The 17,088-nt window shown below is 38.9% G+C and overlaps 1 protein-coding gene and 1 long non-coding RNA gene across 7 annotated transcripts in view; one reads left to right on the top strand and one right to left on the bottom strand.

Annotated features, from left to right (window-relative positions):
- Positions 1-13,775, bottom strand: part of zc3h7a (zinc finger CCCH-type containing 7A) — a 52,840-nt gene extending 39,065 nt beyond the window's left edge. For 4 of the 6 annotated variants that reach the window (XM_069906881.1, XM_069906882.1, XM_069906885.1 and 1 more), the window contains exons 1-5: positions 13,681-13,775; positions 10,607-10,712; positions 4,492-4,531; positions 2,414-2,608; positions 1,897-2,055 (exon numbers count right to left, since the gene is read on the bottom strand). In XM_069906881.1, the coding sequence (XP_069762982.1) occupies positions 1,897-2,055; positions 2,414-2,608; positions 4,492-4,531; positions 10,607-10,674 (462 nt within the window). In that variant the 5' untranslated portion in view covers positions 10,675-10,712; positions 13,681-13,775. Of the gene's footprint in view, positions 1-1,896; positions 2,056-2,413; positions 2,609-4,293; positions 4,403-4,491; positions 4,532-9,121; positions 9,215-10,606; positions 10,713-13,680 lie in introns of those variants that run through there. The other 2 variants (XM_069906883.1, XM_069906884.1) reach the window with 2 other exon arrangements.
- A 1,981-nt stretch (positions 13,776-15,756) lies between these two features.
- Positions 15,757-16,513, top strand: LOC138747594 (uncharacterized). The gene is made up of 3 exons (XR_011347568.1): positions 15,757-15,797; positions 15,926-16,100; positions 16,173-16,513. It is a non-coding gene; the product is annotated as an uncharacterized lncRNA (long non-coding RNA).
- Positions 16,514-17,088: the final 575 nt, after the last annotated feature.

Below are 17,088 nucleotides of genomic sequence, written 5' to 3'. Positions count from 1 at the left end.
TTTGCATATCTTCCCTCAAATACTTCCAGGGTTGTAATAGGAAGAACTGACATAGGGAAACCTGTAGATCTAGCATATTTAAATATGTAAAAAAAGCATTTGATAACACAGGAGATTGGAGCACAAATTAAAAGTCTATGGATTCAGGGGAAGCATGGAAACTGGCTGACTCATTGAAAATAGAGAGTTGCAATAAACAGTTACATCTCAGACTGGAAGGAGGTAACTAGCGGAGTATCACAGGATCTGCAATTGTTCGCTATTTACATTACAAGACTGGGAGGACGGAATAGAATGTAACATTTCCAAATCTGCTATTGATATGAAAGTAAGTGGGGAGCATGCTGTCATATGGATATTGTGATTCTGTATCAGGACATGGATGGATTGAGTGAGTGGGCAAAAGACAAGTCAATGGAGTTTAATTTGGGGAAGTGTGAGGTCATGACCTTCAGTAAGAGAAATTGAAGTGCAGATTATTGCAATGGAGGGAGACTGCAAGCGAGTGAAGTACAGAAGGATCAGAGTATGCTGGTTCATGAATCACAAACATCTAGCAGGCAGGTCCAGTAAGTATTTATGAAGACAACAGCATTTTTTGCTCACATTGCAAAGGGGCTGAACTTTAAAAATGTGGATGTTTTAACTATGGGCAAGTCTTGAACATACAAGGGCTGGTCATTTAAAGGTGAGGGGCGTAGAAATTTCTTCTTCAGAGGGTGGTGGGTCTCTGGAATTCTCTGACCCAATGGGTGGTAGAACATTCAAAGTATTTAAAGTGAAGGTGGATAAAATGTTTGATAGATCAAAGGGCATGAAGAAATGGAACAGAAAGGGAGTTGAGTCTGATCAGCCATGATCACTTTAAATGGAGAGGCACGCTAGAGGGCCTAATGGGCTACTTCTGCTCCTGGTAACTTACCTTGTGTTGTATTCCCATGATCATTTCCATCAGGTGCACCTCTAACCACCCGCATTCCAAAGAAACGTTGGTAAATTAAGTGACTTTTGCAGATTACCCCCTAGTGTAGATCAATTTGAAGAATTTAAGAGGGAATTTTGGGCATGACAGAGAGCGAGCGCAAGAGCCAGCGAGAGAAAACAGGGGAAGTGGTTCAAGGAAAATAAGTAGAGGAAAGGGACCAACGTGATTGTTTTGACCATCAGCAATGTCGCAATGAGCCAAACAGCCTCACAAGTTGTGAGAAGAGTATGCCAGATGAGAATGAAATAATACCTTGTTGATCCACATAAAAGTTTGATAAAATACAGTTCTTAAAAATGAAATCTATATTAAAGATGCAAAGTCTGAATTTGATAAGACCATTCACATTCTGAGGATTTAAGTGGTATGGATGATCCAGGGATTCTCTGTTTGGTGTCTGGGGGCTGTTATTTGATTCATATTTACAATATACACAGATAACCTTGTTTAGAGGGAGGGGGTAGATTAGTTGAGATTTAAATTTTTTTTTCCCTTTTTATTATTTTAAGACAAATAAGTGGGGGGGGGGAGGTTGTGGTTTAATTAAAGATTGCAGATAACAGGACAACATGCTCACATCAGAAAAGTACAAAATATCCTATATAAGGGAATTTTACATGCATTACTTGCATAATTTTTTTTGTATTCAATATTATTTTCAGACATGGTACAAATTATGATTTAATTATTATAATTATAGAATTTGTTTTGAATAAATTATGTAATAATTATGGTTATGCCTCAATTTACATTTGATATGTATATGATTTATGTTATCATTAGTTCGCCTTGTGTTAAACTCAATAAGTACATTTTGAAAAGTAAGATTAAACCACAGGGCAGGGCTCCGAATCATCTTTTCTGGAAAAGTTATTAGGCAACATATGGAGATTTAAATGGCATTTCCTTACACGTGGCACAGCTAGAGAACACTTTGCAACAACATCATAGGCTTCTTTATGCTTTCCCAATTCTTTCAAGGATTTCCCTTTTCGAAAAAGTGCTCTGTAGTTATTCTGATTCAGTTGCAAAGCCTTGTCACAATCCTTTAATACTTGATTATAGAGACCCTGAAATTACAAGAAATACACAACAAATATAATGATTTATGTTAGCATATGTTATGCTGGAGACAATTAGTTTTAGCATTCAACAAACCTATACAGTGAAAATAAACTGTGGGATATAAAGTTATCCTGTGATTTGTCCTAAGAGTCATTGCTTGGAACACGACTGGGATCATCGGTTGTGATGTCAGAGTCAAAATGTCCACAACAAAGTAAAATAAAATGTCCATCTTAACACTGATTCCCCTGAAGCAAAATAACATGATGAATTGTGATTGAGAGGTCTTAATTCTCGCCATCAAACATTGAGAACGTTTCTCGGTAAGCATTTGTCCTATATTACAATTTTAAAAAATCTTACCATATTCAAATAGCAAGCTGCACGATTGGCATAAAGTTTCTCTATTAATCCATTCACAATACTGATTTCTTCAGATGCATAATCGGCCACATTCAAGGCCTCAGTATAATTATTCAAAGCTTCAGCCCAATTTCCTTCTCTGAACTTATCATTTCCCTCATCATACAAATTTTTCACAAGTTCTTGAAGAAATACCTAGAAAGTAAAATTATACAAGTCACACATCTTGAAACATATTCTTAAAACGGAACGAAATGGAGCACATGCTCCTGCCTGTATCCAAAAGTGCTGAAGTAGAGATGGTGGAGAGCTTCAAGTTCCTCAGAGAAAATAACTCCAATAACCAGTCCCTGGTCTAACACATTGAGATGGTTGAACCAGGAACCAGTCCTCCACTTCCTCAGAAGCCTAAAGAAATTTAGCATGCCCCAGTGCCCGATCAACTTTTACAGATGTATCATAAAATTATCCTGTTCAATTGCATGACAGTTTGATAAGGGAAATGGTCTGCCCAAGACTGCAAGGAGTTGTAAATGGAGCTCAGCCTGTCACACAAACCAACCTTTCCTCTGATGGCTCGATCTACAACTTCCATTGCCTCAAGAAAACTTCCAACATAATATAGGTCATAATCCACTCCAGTCAGGAAGAAGATACACGAGTTTGAAAACACTCACTTCTAGATTCAAGGACAGTTCCTGCGGTTATCAAATTCTTGAATGGACTTTCCATTAGACAAAGATTTTTATCTTTTAACAACTATATCCTGAACTTTTTGTTTTTAATCTGATACTGTTCCCTGAACTTTTCTTTTGATTTTTGCACCGTGTTTTGGTTGATTTTCCCAATAGTATGCAAAATAAAGTTTTCCACTGTATCTCAGTACGTGACAATAAACAGTTCAATTCAATAAATAATCCAATTCATGTCCAATAGGAGGACCTCTGCTCACCCATTTCCTCAATCTGATTACTCTTCCTTCAATAAATTATCATTGTTTTGCCCCTCATGCAACACTTTTTTGTTCTTCTAGCCCACTTTAGAAATGTTCCTTAAAACAGGAACCATACCTCCACGTTCCTCCCAGATAACATCCCATTCAAGAGACACCATCATCAACCATGTTCCTTTATTTCTTCCTTCTCTGATGAAATATAGTTGCATAACAATGCAAATTTAAAATATTTTATTTGTAAAGCTTAAAATCTTGGGATATATACCCCCCAAGTGTTTAATTGTTGAGAAACTTACTATTGCCATGACATTTCAAAACAAATGATTCTCTTTCTTGCTCTGCTTAAACACAAGCCTGAAATGTTAATTAATTTCCTTGTCAATATTTATGTTCTTTGCCATTATTCTTCAATTTCCCACTGAAGTGATTTAATTTCCATTTTCCCATGACTGTATCAGAGAAAACATCGCATTACATCAAGTAAAATACAATGTCAGCTGCAATGGATTTGCTCCATCTAATTTTTGCAGTACAACATTAAAGTTTTAAACTTCATGATGCCCGAGCAGAGAAAACAGACCATTTCGTGTTTCTTATTAGGTGACATCACACCTATTCTTTGAAATTACATGGAACATAAGGGGACGAGAAGCAAGTTCCTATCCCAAGTCACGGTGGATTGAACATTTAGTGGCATAGGTTCCAGAACTATTGGGAAAAAAACAGTAACCAATTTTAATGAACGGATAGAACATCAGATGGTCAATCAGGCTATGCATCCTTTTTCAACGATCTTTCCTTTTAGTAATGCAAACAAATAATCCATACGTCTGAGAGTAGGAATTGGATCTTACTCCCAATTACTAAATGTTCTGATTTATTTCACCACTTATCTTGAAAATACATGATTAGAATCCTAATTTACCTTTAGGATATTTATCTCCTCCATCTTAAGTTCAACAGTAAAATTTTTCTCAATTCACAGGACATTGCCATTAGTAAACCTCACGTTTATCGTGTAACTCTAACTGGCCCTGAAATGGAGACAGTTCATACTCAATAGGTGAGGAAAGGACTAAGCTTAACGGTTGTACATTGAAATAATTAATGATATTTACTTTACCTCATAGTCCCTCTCTGTTCCAGGATAGGGCAGTGGAGACCTGCAACAAAAAAAGTGTCTGGTGTATCTGACTCACACAAACCTTTAAAGACCAGTTTCTCCAATGAATGTTAAACTGTGGAATAGCTTTTTATACTCTTCCTCACTGTGAAATGCCGTGCAGTAAATGCAGATTAACAAATACTGTCAAATCTTTATTCAGCTACATGAAATTTTTCATTAATCTAAGTAAAAAATTAGCTTCATACTTTTCATGCATGTCCTTGCTGAGCAAATAATAGAATTGCCTAATTTGTAAAATGTGATGTGCAGTCTACATTTAAATTAGTGATTTTACTGACAAAAGATTTATCATTAATAACAAATGAGACTCAAGGAAAGAGGGGGTGATACAAAGAGACCGATTTCAAAATTAGGAAACTATTAAACAGAACAAGACACATTCTCCACTTGTTCACATGTCCTAGATTTAAATGTTGGTGGTTTTCTAGACTGGACAAGACCTTTCACAGTAAAAACACTGGAAAGATAAAAATAAGGGGCAAAATAGTTAGTGTAGTGGTTACCACAGCACTGTTACAAAGCCATCGACCCAGGTTTAAATCTGGTGCTGTTTAAGAGTTTGTATGTTCTCCCCTTGTCTGCTTGGGTTTCCTCCCACATTCCAAATACATACAGGATTAGGCGGCTAATTGGTCACACGGGTGTATTTGGGTGATGCAGGCTTGTGGGCTGCAATGTTGTATCTTTAAATTCAAAAATTTTAAACTTTTAATAATTTATAACTCAACAGTTATGATACAGTCAAATCATAGATTGTGGATAAATGGGTACTGACCAAATTCAGTAATGAACTCCTCAAGCTATTCTTGGTCATGCAGAACAATTAGATAACATGAAAACATTCCTTGCGTTTTATATTTATAATCAGATAAAATAATAATATTGGCTCAAACTGAGCTGACCAGAACTGTCAACTGTTAATTGTTCTGACCTTAGCACAGCCTGGATTCACACGTTTGGTGAAAAGTTGAAGTCTCAGGAAAGTTTGAGGTGACATGTCAATGAGGTCACATGCCAATGAGCAGATACCATGGGAGAAAAACAATCGTCAATGTTTCGGGTTCAAAACCTTAATCAAGACTTTTACTCCAGATTTAAACTTCTGCAAGCTCCTGTGTGTCTCCACCCATTAGGCTATGTAACAGGAACTAATTTTCATCCTTGAGATTTGATAGGCTAGAAAGAGCTGTAACTTTCCAGAATCTCTTTAAATTTGGCACTCTCAAAACATATGGATCAAGGAAGCTTCATCAAGAATTTTACATTTCTACCCAACAGTATCTGATAGATGTTTTCGATGTAAAAAAGAAAGGGGAACAACAATTCATGCAATCTGGACATGTGAGAGAGTAGAAAAATTTTGGGATGATCTCAATCAGATATTAAATAATAACAGAAAACAATATACCAAAGAATCCAGAGATCTTTCTCCTAAGTAACATAAAAAATAAAGAATTTGGAATTGACTTGGAAGATGCACAAAAAAGATTTGTCAAGATAGCCCTAGCCGTAGCAAAAAAATGTATTATGTCAACCTGGAAATTGGAAGATAATTTGAAAATACAACAATGGTATATAGAAATGAATAAATGTATTCCATTAGAAAAAATAACATATAGTTTAAGAAATAATATTGAAATATTCGAACAAGTATGGGAGCCTTACATTAAATACAATAGCGAAAACCTACCGGGAACAAACATTACCTAAGTTGATGGAAGGAGAAGAAAAGAAAAGAATGGACTCAGTAGAATTTCTGGTGTATTTTTGTTGAATGACAACATTGTCTAACTGAATTAATGCAACCTAGATTGTATACCTAAAATGGATGAGAGGGGGGGGGGTGGGGGGGTGGCTTGGGAGGAGGGAGGGGGGAGGGAGAAAAAGTCACTGTAAATGTGTGGAAAAGAAAAAGTGTATATCATGGCTATTGTGATTTATGGTGTGAAAAATAAAAAATTTAAAAAAAAAAAAAAGAATTTTACATTTCTCACACAATGGACACCCTACAGAATGAAAAACAAGACCTGTCCAAGGGCAGACGAACCCTCTAGTCAGGTCAAAGGCCATCTAGCAAACTCGTGAAGGGCAGATAGGGCATCCCTTGCATCAAAGCTTGGTCTGGCCATTCACTGTAACAGAAATTTCCCCAGTCGTCTTCGACCTCACCATGCCGCTGGATCCAGGAGGGGATGTCAGGAGGGTGGGTCTGCACCTGTGTAACCCCTACTCACCTAAATCTATTCATGCACACACTGTTCCTTTCTGATGAGTGGGCTATCTTCATACCAAACCCCACAAACTGACTGAAAGGAACCATCATCATCCTATGGGATGGATAGCCAGAAAACTCAAAGCACAAAACAAAATGCTCCCAACACTGGCAAGTTTAGGCAACTCACCAGTAATCTGAAGATCAGGCTCAATTACTTCCATTGAAATTCTAGCAATAGTACTGTTAAATACTGTGGCATGCACAAAGTAACTCGATAGACAGGTTTCTCAAACCCAACTGCTGCAAGCATAGTTTGAAAATGATTCAAAATGGAAGGGATAAAAGAGGGCAGAACACAGACCTCCAAGGGTAATTACGAGGATTGCACAAGATTTACAATATGATTTCTAACACACATGAAGATAGAAATGAATGAGAAGCTATAAAATTCAATTATTCTACTCAACTGAAAAGATAAATGGGGAAAAAAGTTGAGTTAGTGCATAATATATTAAAAAATAGTATTTTGATAAATGCCATTTTCCAAACTGTTGTTGAATAATACATTTCTTTCCAAATGAAGGTAGCTGCATGGAATCAGTATAGATTTCCAACTGGTCTACACTAGATTAGTGTCTATGTATTGAAGTCAGAGAGATAATCAATAAACAGGAGAATGACATGGATGAATGTCCTTGTTATCCAAGTGCTCCAGGGCCGACTATAGAGCCAGGGGGGTGGCACCAGCTCAGGCAGGAACTGTTGTGACAAAAGGGAAATTTTATTTGATCAAAGTTGCCTGAGAGGTGGAGTTGGTGAAAGCACTTCATGATGAAGGATGTCACTGGGTGGCAGCCATCAAAGTAGATTTATTTTTTGGCACTGAAATGATAGTCATCTTCCTAGAGCAGGTGGGAACCCAGGTACACTGCAGCCCACAGAATTTGAGAACTTCCACCATTCTTATTCATGTGTAGCCTTTTCACAAGGGAGTTACTTTTTTTTAACCCCCTCTCTCTCTCTCTCTCCCTTTATCAGCAAAACTAAAAAGAATCCTTAGTGCTTTTAAGTCTAAACCAGGAAAAATATTTAATTCAAACTAAAAGCACATTTCGAGGGAAAAGGAAGAAAAGATGGTGATGAGAGATTAAAAATAGACAAAATTTAATTTCTAACTGACAATTAAAATTTGCAAGATGAACCTCTGCCCCCCCCCACCAAAAAAGGCATATTTTCAGAGATTATCTTAAGCATTAACCTTTGTTCTGATGACTTCAGTAGTAACTGTAACTAGAAATGTACGTGGATGTTGTGTGTCTCAAGTTCCAAAGTGGATTAACATGCAAATCCTACAGAAACCTTCCCCTGTTGTTCAGCATTCAATTGTACTTCTTAATCACGTCACAGAAGTAATTTTCAAGCATGAGTTGCTTGTAATTAAGAACAGAATCTTCAATTTACTTTAATGAAATTTTATCCAGACATCAATTCACCTCTCCTACTTTCAATATAACCACCTAAAAAGCATAAAAATCAATAAAGGATTGCCAATATCGTACACAATATTGGACACAATACTAAAACTCTGCCTTATTATTTGATATTATACTCAAAATATTATTCTGAATAAACATGAAACATATCCCGCATCAATAAAAGAACTGTTGCTAAACACGAGTTGGGATGAGACCACTGTGAGACAGGTAGTTTGACCCAAATGACCACATCCATTGCTGTAGCAGTCCAAGAACAGGTTCAGATATTTGGAAATGTGCCAGGCTGAGGAGTAAAGGAGCAAAAAAAAAAAAAAAATGGTGCAAAGCTACCATCCAAAGCATTATGACTCAACGCCTCCAGGTCAGAATCGGTCTAAAAGTTGACATTATAAAGAGTGTTTCATCCATTCTTGAGACATTTAATGAGATATTGAAACATCACCTGAATCTATCTTTGCATGCAAAAAGTAAATTTTCTGCCAGCTAAAATCGGATTCAAACTCAAAAGGTATAAATATTAAAGCCCCCATTCAATATCAACAATTTTAAAAATTGAAATCTTCGAAATATTTAGAGAATCATTATTATAACGGTTAGCGTAATGCTGTAACAGCACCAGTGACCCGGGTTTGAATCCAGAGATGTCTGTGAGGAGTTTGCAGGTTCTCTCCATGTCCGTCGGGTGCTCCGGTTTCCTTCCACCTTTCAAAAACACACTGGGGGCTGTAGGTCAATTGGTTCTAAGTTCTAATTGGGCGGCATGGTTCATGGGCCGAAAGGGCCTATTACCATGCTGTATGTCTAAATTTATGATGTTAAAAAATTAAAAATTCAAATTTAAGCACTACACGACTACCTTTGAGGAGTTTTTGAAGTAATATTTCACTATACAAGTAGTTTTTGATCTTGGCTACACTGTTTTGATGCAAATGGTTCTGAAACAGATATTCTGCAGGAAAAGAAAGCACAATAACACATGAAACATTCTTAATTCACCAACTCCAATGGTTTATAATAATGAGACAAGACTGTATAGTTCACTTTCTTGTTTATTCCAAATGCACACATCTAATCACGAGCCAAGTTTGGGTAGCTGTGTTTTAACAATGGAGTTCAAGTGAATGTATCAATATTTTCACATGCCTGTTTTACCCTATCAATCATACAGAATTCCCAGGACATTGAGATAGTGTCCTCAAGTCAGCATGAACTCTTGCTCCTAGAGATCTGTATTGGGAAGGGTCGTAGCTGTCACATGACATCACTGTCCCCTACCTAATTGGAGGGCACACCACCTGCCAATCAAGTTTTTGCCTCACCCCATCCATTAGTACACACCTTGGGTTGGCCAAATCTGCTTCCTTTGTACTTCACCTTGGTAATCACATTAACTTTCCTGGCACTGAGCCATTGTGTCCCTGCTAATGACCTGGGCTGCACCCACCCCCCCCCCCCCCCCCCCCCCCCAGCCTTCCAGCACTATAAAGGTGCCACATGAGCTTTGTTCTCCCTCTTTGCCAGCTTGGGACCACCCTGCTTCACTCCAGGCCTAGAACCAAAGAAGGGCACTGGAGAAATTGTTGTTAAGTTGTGCAATGTTTAAAAAGGTTGGCAGCATTGAATTAGTGGACGTGGTAGCATATAGCCATGCCTGCACGGAGTCAAGCGGTGGCAGGGCATTGTACTGATTTTTCTTTGATTATTGTATGTACACAGTTTGTTGTATGTTTGTGTGTGTACTTTGTTCCCATGTTCGTTATTAATTGTATGCGCGTTTCATTGCCGCTATTACTTTTCCCATGACTGCTACTAAACCATGCACCTTGTTTATTGCTTACCCGACCTCTTCCCCACATATTAAACCATGTGCATTGTTGATTACTTACTCGACTTTTTCCCACGATCGCCATTGCCTTCCCCACTTTTTACCCACGGTCACTATTAAACTAGTCACGTTGCTTATTGCCATCACGACTATTTCCCCTCGTTCGTTATTAATTGTCCATGATGTTTTTTCCCCACGGCTGCTGTAAATTGTGCATTTATGTGTGTGCCTTTGCTGCCATTCCAACATTTGCCTTCTGTAAATAAAATCCCTTACTATTAAAACTATGTGTCCAGACTCTTTGTCTTTGAGACCAACCAAACCTGTTTCCTCACTAACAACAAGGTCATGGGTGACAATAGAAAATTCACATTCTGCTCATTTGGTTGCCAACAAAAGCAGTAAAATATATAATCTCTGATCAGATGTAGAAAATACCCATTGCAGTACTTCAAATGACAAATGATTTGATCCAAAACTACCAAGAATTAGTGTAAAAGTTAAGATGATACTCACTGGATAAATTGCAATCCTTCCTGAATTTTCTGCCACCTATTCTTTCTATCCTTGGAAACATTGGACATGTTATCCCTCACGCCCACTTCTTCTGATCACGCAGACTCTAAGTGAGGAAGAGAAACACATCAGAAACAGAATTTATTGTCATGAACAAGTCGTGAAACTCAGTCATAACACACGATTTCTCAAAAGACAAAGAAACTTAAATATAAATGCAATTGTATTAATCATCCTCGAAACCTTCGTTCAAGAAAAACGCCATACTCACAGAATTGTTCAAAGTACTTAATTCTCTTTCTCTTTGGCTTGGCTTCGCGGACGAAGATTTATGGAGGGGGTAAAAAGTCCACGTCAGCTGCAGGCTCGTTTGTGGCTGACAAGTCCGATGCGGGACAGGCAGACATGGTTGCAGGGGAAAATTGGTGGGTTGGGGTTGGGTGTTGGGTTTTTCCTCCTTTGCCTTTTGTCAGTGAGGTGGGCTCTGCGGTCTTCTTCAAAGGAGGTTGCTGCCCGCCAAACTGTGAGGCGCCAAGATGCACGGTTTGAGGCGTGATCAGCCCACTGGCGGTGGTCAATGGGGCAGGCACCAAGAGATTTCTTTAGGCAGTCCTTGTACCTTTTCTTTGGTGCACCTCTGTCACGGTGGCCAGTGGAGAGCTCGCCATATAACACGATCTTGGGAAGGCGATGGTCCTCCATTCTGGAGATGTGACCCATCCAGCGCAGCTGGATCTTCAGCAGCGTGGACTCGATGCTGTCGACCTCTGCCATCTTGAGTACTTCGACGTTAGGGATGAAAGCACTCCAATGGATGTTGAGGATGGAGCGGAGACAACGCTGGTGGAAGCGTTCTAGGAGCCGTAGGTGGTGCCGATAGAGGACCCATGATTCGGAGCCGAACAGGAGTGTGGGTATGACAACGGCTCTGTATACGCTTAATTCTATGATTTATTAAAATAATATGATTTGAATGGAAAAAAAATCATATTCATCTTAGGCATCCACAACTTGGAGGCTCAGGAGTATGATTAATGAAAATGAGATTATTGTCACAGACATTGTCAAATGTACATATGCTCAAAAATTCATATTTTCTGCAGTTGAACAGGTACTTAATAAAAACAAACTTCAAAAACGACAACAGTATATTTAATTGAATGAAAAAGAGAGAATACCAAAATTAAGTAATAAATATTCTCCAAAAATCACAGTCCTCTTGTGATGTCAGAGCAGTCGCTGATTAGTGTAATAAAGGAGGTTCAAGGACCTGATAACTGTTCAAAAGAAATGGTTCTTGGACCTAGAGATGCTGGTCTTCGGGTTTCTATACCTTCTGCCTGAAGGCAGCAGTGAGAAGAGGTTGCGATCAGTGTGATGGGGGTCCTTTACGATGTTGCCTGCCTTTTTGAGGGAGTATCTTACAGAAATGCATTCAATTGAATGGAGGTTGGTGCCTGTGATGGACATATCTCTTTTAAAACCTTCAGGAGATCACAGAAAGAAAAAAAAATGCCCCACCATCAAGAACATCTACAGGGACTGCTGCCATTAGAGGGGAAGCAGCAATTATCAAGGATCCACACTACCCAGCACATGCTCTGTTCTCACTGCTACATTAGGAAAAAGGTATAGGTGCCACAAGACTCAAATCATCAGGTTTAGGGACAGCTGCTACCCCTTCACCTTCGACCTCCTCAACAACAAACTCAATCAGGGACTCATTTAAGGACACTTACACTTGATTGATTTTTTTCTGTGATTCACAGTTTGTTTATATTTCTTTGTTGACATGTGTGCATTGTGTTAGTTTTATTTGGCACTACCAGTAAGTGGTAATTCTGCCTCGCCCACAGGAAAAAGAATCTCAGGATTGTATGTGATGTCATGTATGTACTCTGAGAATAAATCTGAAATCTAATCTAAATCTTCTGTGTTCCTGGGCAGTCAAATTCCCAAACCAAGCTGTATGTATTCCGTCAGTATACTTTCCACAGTGCACCTACAGAAGTTTGATAAGGTAGACATGCCAAACTTCCTCAGAAAGTGCTCATGTGCCTTCTTCAATGTTGCCTTAGTGTGCTGGTTCCAGGAAAGGTCTGCTGAAATAAGGACTCCCAGGAACTTAAAAGGTTCAACTCAATTAACATGGTCATCTTCAGGAAGTTACACATGTTTGTTATACGCTCTGAGTCTCAAGACTACGGCATTTATTGCTGAGAAGTAATCATTTAATAATTAAGCAATAGCGGTAGAACCCATTTTAAAGTTTTAACTGATTTAATGATTTAAACAAATAGGAACAGAAGTTGATTGTGAAACCAAAAGAAATGAGATGATATAATGCCACTGAATTACTGTGGATATCTATCTGAACCAGGTATGGTCTTGTATATCTATAATCAAATGTCATAACCTTCTTTGTTTCAAGGAGAAATACTCCCGTTTTGACACCTTAACCTTAGAGCAGAAAACCCTCATCACATTATAAACTTGTATTTTGAAATAATTAAATCAGATATTTGCTTCACTCAAATCTTTAACCTGCACAATAACTACAGACTCATTTGACATTGAAACAGGTCCTACAGCCCACTGAGTCTGCACTAACAATCCAGTATTTACATTACATTCCCATTTACTCTTCCGAGATTCTACCACTCACTGAGGGCAATTTTATAGTGGCCAATTAACCCACAGATCTTTGGGTTGAGATAGCAAACCAGGGCACCAGAGGAAAATCCATGCGGTGCCAGGGAGATCTTGCAAATTCCACACCATCAGCACCTGAACTCAAAATTACTCCAAAAATTCATTGTTCTTGTGTACAAACAGAAATCTCCCCACAATGCAGAACTTCACTCATTCAATTCTTTGGCTTCTTTTCTAACTTCTTTATCTGTGCATTTGCTAGGCTCTTCCCCAGGTTAGGGTTAGGCATTGCGAGGGACTGGCTCTACAAGGTGCACTCTTTATAATATGGAGTACACAACCAAAATCTCCCCAGAAAAACAGCGAGAATATAATGGAAAAAAGGTCCTCATCTTTCATCTTGCCTAGAAATAGAATCTTACCAAATATTCTTCAGGTCCATGTTAATTACAGATGGTGAAAGAAACCAAATAAAAAAATACTATAGGCCAGCAGTATAGCATTACACTCATTAGGAGCGGCAGGCCTCATTTAACAGAAGCATTATGTCACAGTACAATAATTATCATAATTAAGCATTGAGCAATACAGCTCAGGAACAGGCCCTTTAACCCACAATGCCTTGTGCTGAATATGATGCCCAAATTAAACCAAAACTCTGCGATCTACACATACTAGATCTCTCTCCATTCCCTTCACATGTCTGTCAAGAGCAGCCATTCTCAACAGGACCACAGCAAATTTAAGTAAAAGCCTTCTTTTCTTTTCACCTCAGGTAACAATTTAAAAAAAAAAATGTTTTATTGTGTCGTCGATAGGGGAGAAGTACCATTTTCCCTTCCTGAACAAAGGAACAACATTGACTACTCTCCAGTGCTCCAGAACCTCCTTGCCAACCAGTAGCAATGATACAAAGATATTTGTCAAGGTCCCAGCAATCTCCTCACTTGCTTCTTAATAATCTGGGAAATGTTCCATAAAGCCCTGGGGAGTTATCCACTTTCACACAAAACTCAAAACGGTCAACCAGTTTACCTATCTCGGCTGCACCATTTCATCAGATGCAAGGATCGACAATGAGATAGACAACAGACTCGCCAAGGCAAATAGCGCCTTTGGAAGACTACACAAAAGAGTCTGGAAAAACAACCAACTGAAAAACCTCACAAAGATAAGCGTATACAGAGCCGTTGTCATACCCACACTCCTGTTCGGCTCCGAATCATGGGTCCTCTACCGGCACCACCTACGGCTCCTAGAACGCTTCCACCAGCGTTGTCTCCGCTCCATCCTCAACATCCATTGGAGCGCTTACATCCCTAACGTCGAAGTACTTGAGATGGCAGAGGTCGACAGCATCGAGTCCACGCTGCTGAAGATCCAGCTGCGCTGGATGGGTCACGTCTCCAGAATGGAGGACCATCGCCTTCCCAAGATCGTGTTATATGGCGAGCTCTCCACTGGCCACCGTGACAGAGGTGCACCAAAGAAAAGGTACAAGGACTGCCTAAAGAAATCTCTTGGTGCCTGCCACATTGACCACCGCCAGTGGGCTGATATCGCCTCAAACCGTGCATCTTGGCGCCTCACAGTTTGGCGGGCAGCAACCTCCTTTGAAGAAGACCGCAGAGCCTACCTCACTGACAAAAGGCAAAGGAGGAAAAACCCAACACCCATCCCCAACCAACCAATTTTCCCCTGCAACCGCTGCAATCGTGTCTGCCTGTCCCGCATCGGACTTGTCAGCCACAAACGAGTCTGCAGCTGACGTGGACTTTTTACCCCCTCCATAAATCTTCGTCCGCGAAGCCAAGCCAAAGAAGAATGCTCTTTAAAAGTCACAGCATCAACTCTTTCCAGAACTGAACACGTTATGTTCTCCACACTATCATCCATATCACCGTCCTCCATGTCCTTTTCCTCAGTGACTACCAATGCAAAATATTAATTTGATACCTCGCCCAGTTCCTATTTTGGTGTCCAATTGTTCAATAAAACACTCTTATTCAGAGCAGAGAGTAAAATTAACCTCCTCCAATTCATACAACAAATGAGCAACAACAAAAAAAAAACCAAAATGTTTCTTTGTACACAAAGAAAATAAGACCCAAAATTAGCAATTTTTAAAAAAACTGCAGATATCAGAAATTGAAAATTTCTGGAATCAATTAACAATTCAAACTGCATTTGTAGGGGGACTGGGGGGGGGGGGGGGTGAAAGAGTTAATATTTCAAGTTAGAAATATTTTGTCAGAACAAAAAAATTAGAGATTTTATAAAGATGGTTTTAAAAGTTTCAGTGAAGGTGGAAGAAAGAGATATCTGCATAGGGTGAGACCAGGTCAAATGGGTCAATGGGAGTCAGTTTGACATTGATTATGTCTCTTTGCCCTTATTACACTTTGCTAACAGCGGGGCTGGGGATCAAACTCAACAGATCATGATGTCATAATAGAGACAAAACTGAGCCATTATCATTGGTCAATGCTGTTATCATCCTGTATACCAAGGGAAAAGCCTTGTTTTGCATGTGATCCAGGTAAGTTCACCCATACTGATTCAATGTTTTATTCTTAAATTTAGAGATACAGTATTTTATGAAAGAATGAACTTTAAATAGTTTATATTTCAAACTATCATCATGAATACACTCAAATCTTTATTTAGCTTTCTGATTACTTCCTGGTTTAATCATCTGAAAGAATTTACCAATGGGTTTGGCTGCCCCACCAGATAGAACACAGATGATTGTGTGGTTGCAATCTACAACGGATTCTGACATGATGTCAATGGCAGGGGCCAATAGATCAGAGGCAGTCCCAAACAGATCAGCTTCCCTGAGGTTAGTAAATCTGCTCCATCACTAATCACAAAACTCAGAATTTAAATCTCAAAAGAAGAATTCTTGTTGCAGGGTTAACCTCATGGGACCACTGAGATTACCAATTACACTGGACAATGAAGATTTTGCTTCCTGAACACATGAGCGCATCTTATGGATTTTGGGCTGCTGATCACGAATATCACCTTAAAACTTTCCTAACACATTCCATTTTATATAACCTATTTTTGTGATTTCCTGCCCTATTTTAAGTCTACTTCAGGCATACAAAACCATGATGTACAACCTGTCATTCGCACTTGGACTTCTTCCCTGCTGATCTTGGTGCAGTCAGTGACGAACACGGTGAAAGGTTTCACCAGAACATTGCGACCATAGAAAAGCTGCATCAGGGTAATTGGAATCCATCAATGCTGGCCGACTTTTGTTGGACACTGACACGAGAGGCATCAGATGCTGAGTACAAATCGAAGTCAGCAGCAGAACATTTTTAGGTCAGTTGAACTGACGCATCATTTAAAATAACTGAACATGCTAAATTCAACAAAAGTTCATTCCTTTTGAAAATAATTTGTTGTCCAGTGTACTACAAATAATCAGAAACTAGAATAACACAATCTTGCTCATTCCTTGTGCAACCTAATGGAGTTAGTTGTAAAGATCATAACCAACCCGATGTTTGGCCTTAACTCCCATTTTCCTCCCAATTTTCCAATGTTCAACCCCAAGATCTTAGTGAATGGCACTGGGTAAAGAGACTATTTCATGCTCTGATCTACCGTCAATTCAAGCTTCAGACAAACCATCCATGCCTCCCTGCAAAAGCCATTGTTTCAGAAGACTCTATTTATCCTGAATTAGAAAACATCAAAATTTGTTCTGGTAACAGAATATCCTTTCCACATCATTCAAGATTCAATTTATTATTACAGTAATAAAATAGTGTCCTATGACACATGTAATAAGGGAAATTCCCTTTTGCCTGCTA

The sequence above is a fragment of the Narcine bancroftii genome, chromosome 12 (assembly GCF_036971445.1).
Source record: "Narcine bancroftii isolate sNarBan1 chromosome 12, sNarBan1.hap1, whole genome shotgun sequence".
Taxonomy (NCBI): domain Eukaryota; kingdom Metazoa; phylum Chordata; class Chondrichthyes; order Torpediniformes; family Narcinidae; genus Narcine; species Narcine bancroftii.
This window is presented reverse-complemented; position numbering and strand designations above follow the sequence as displayed.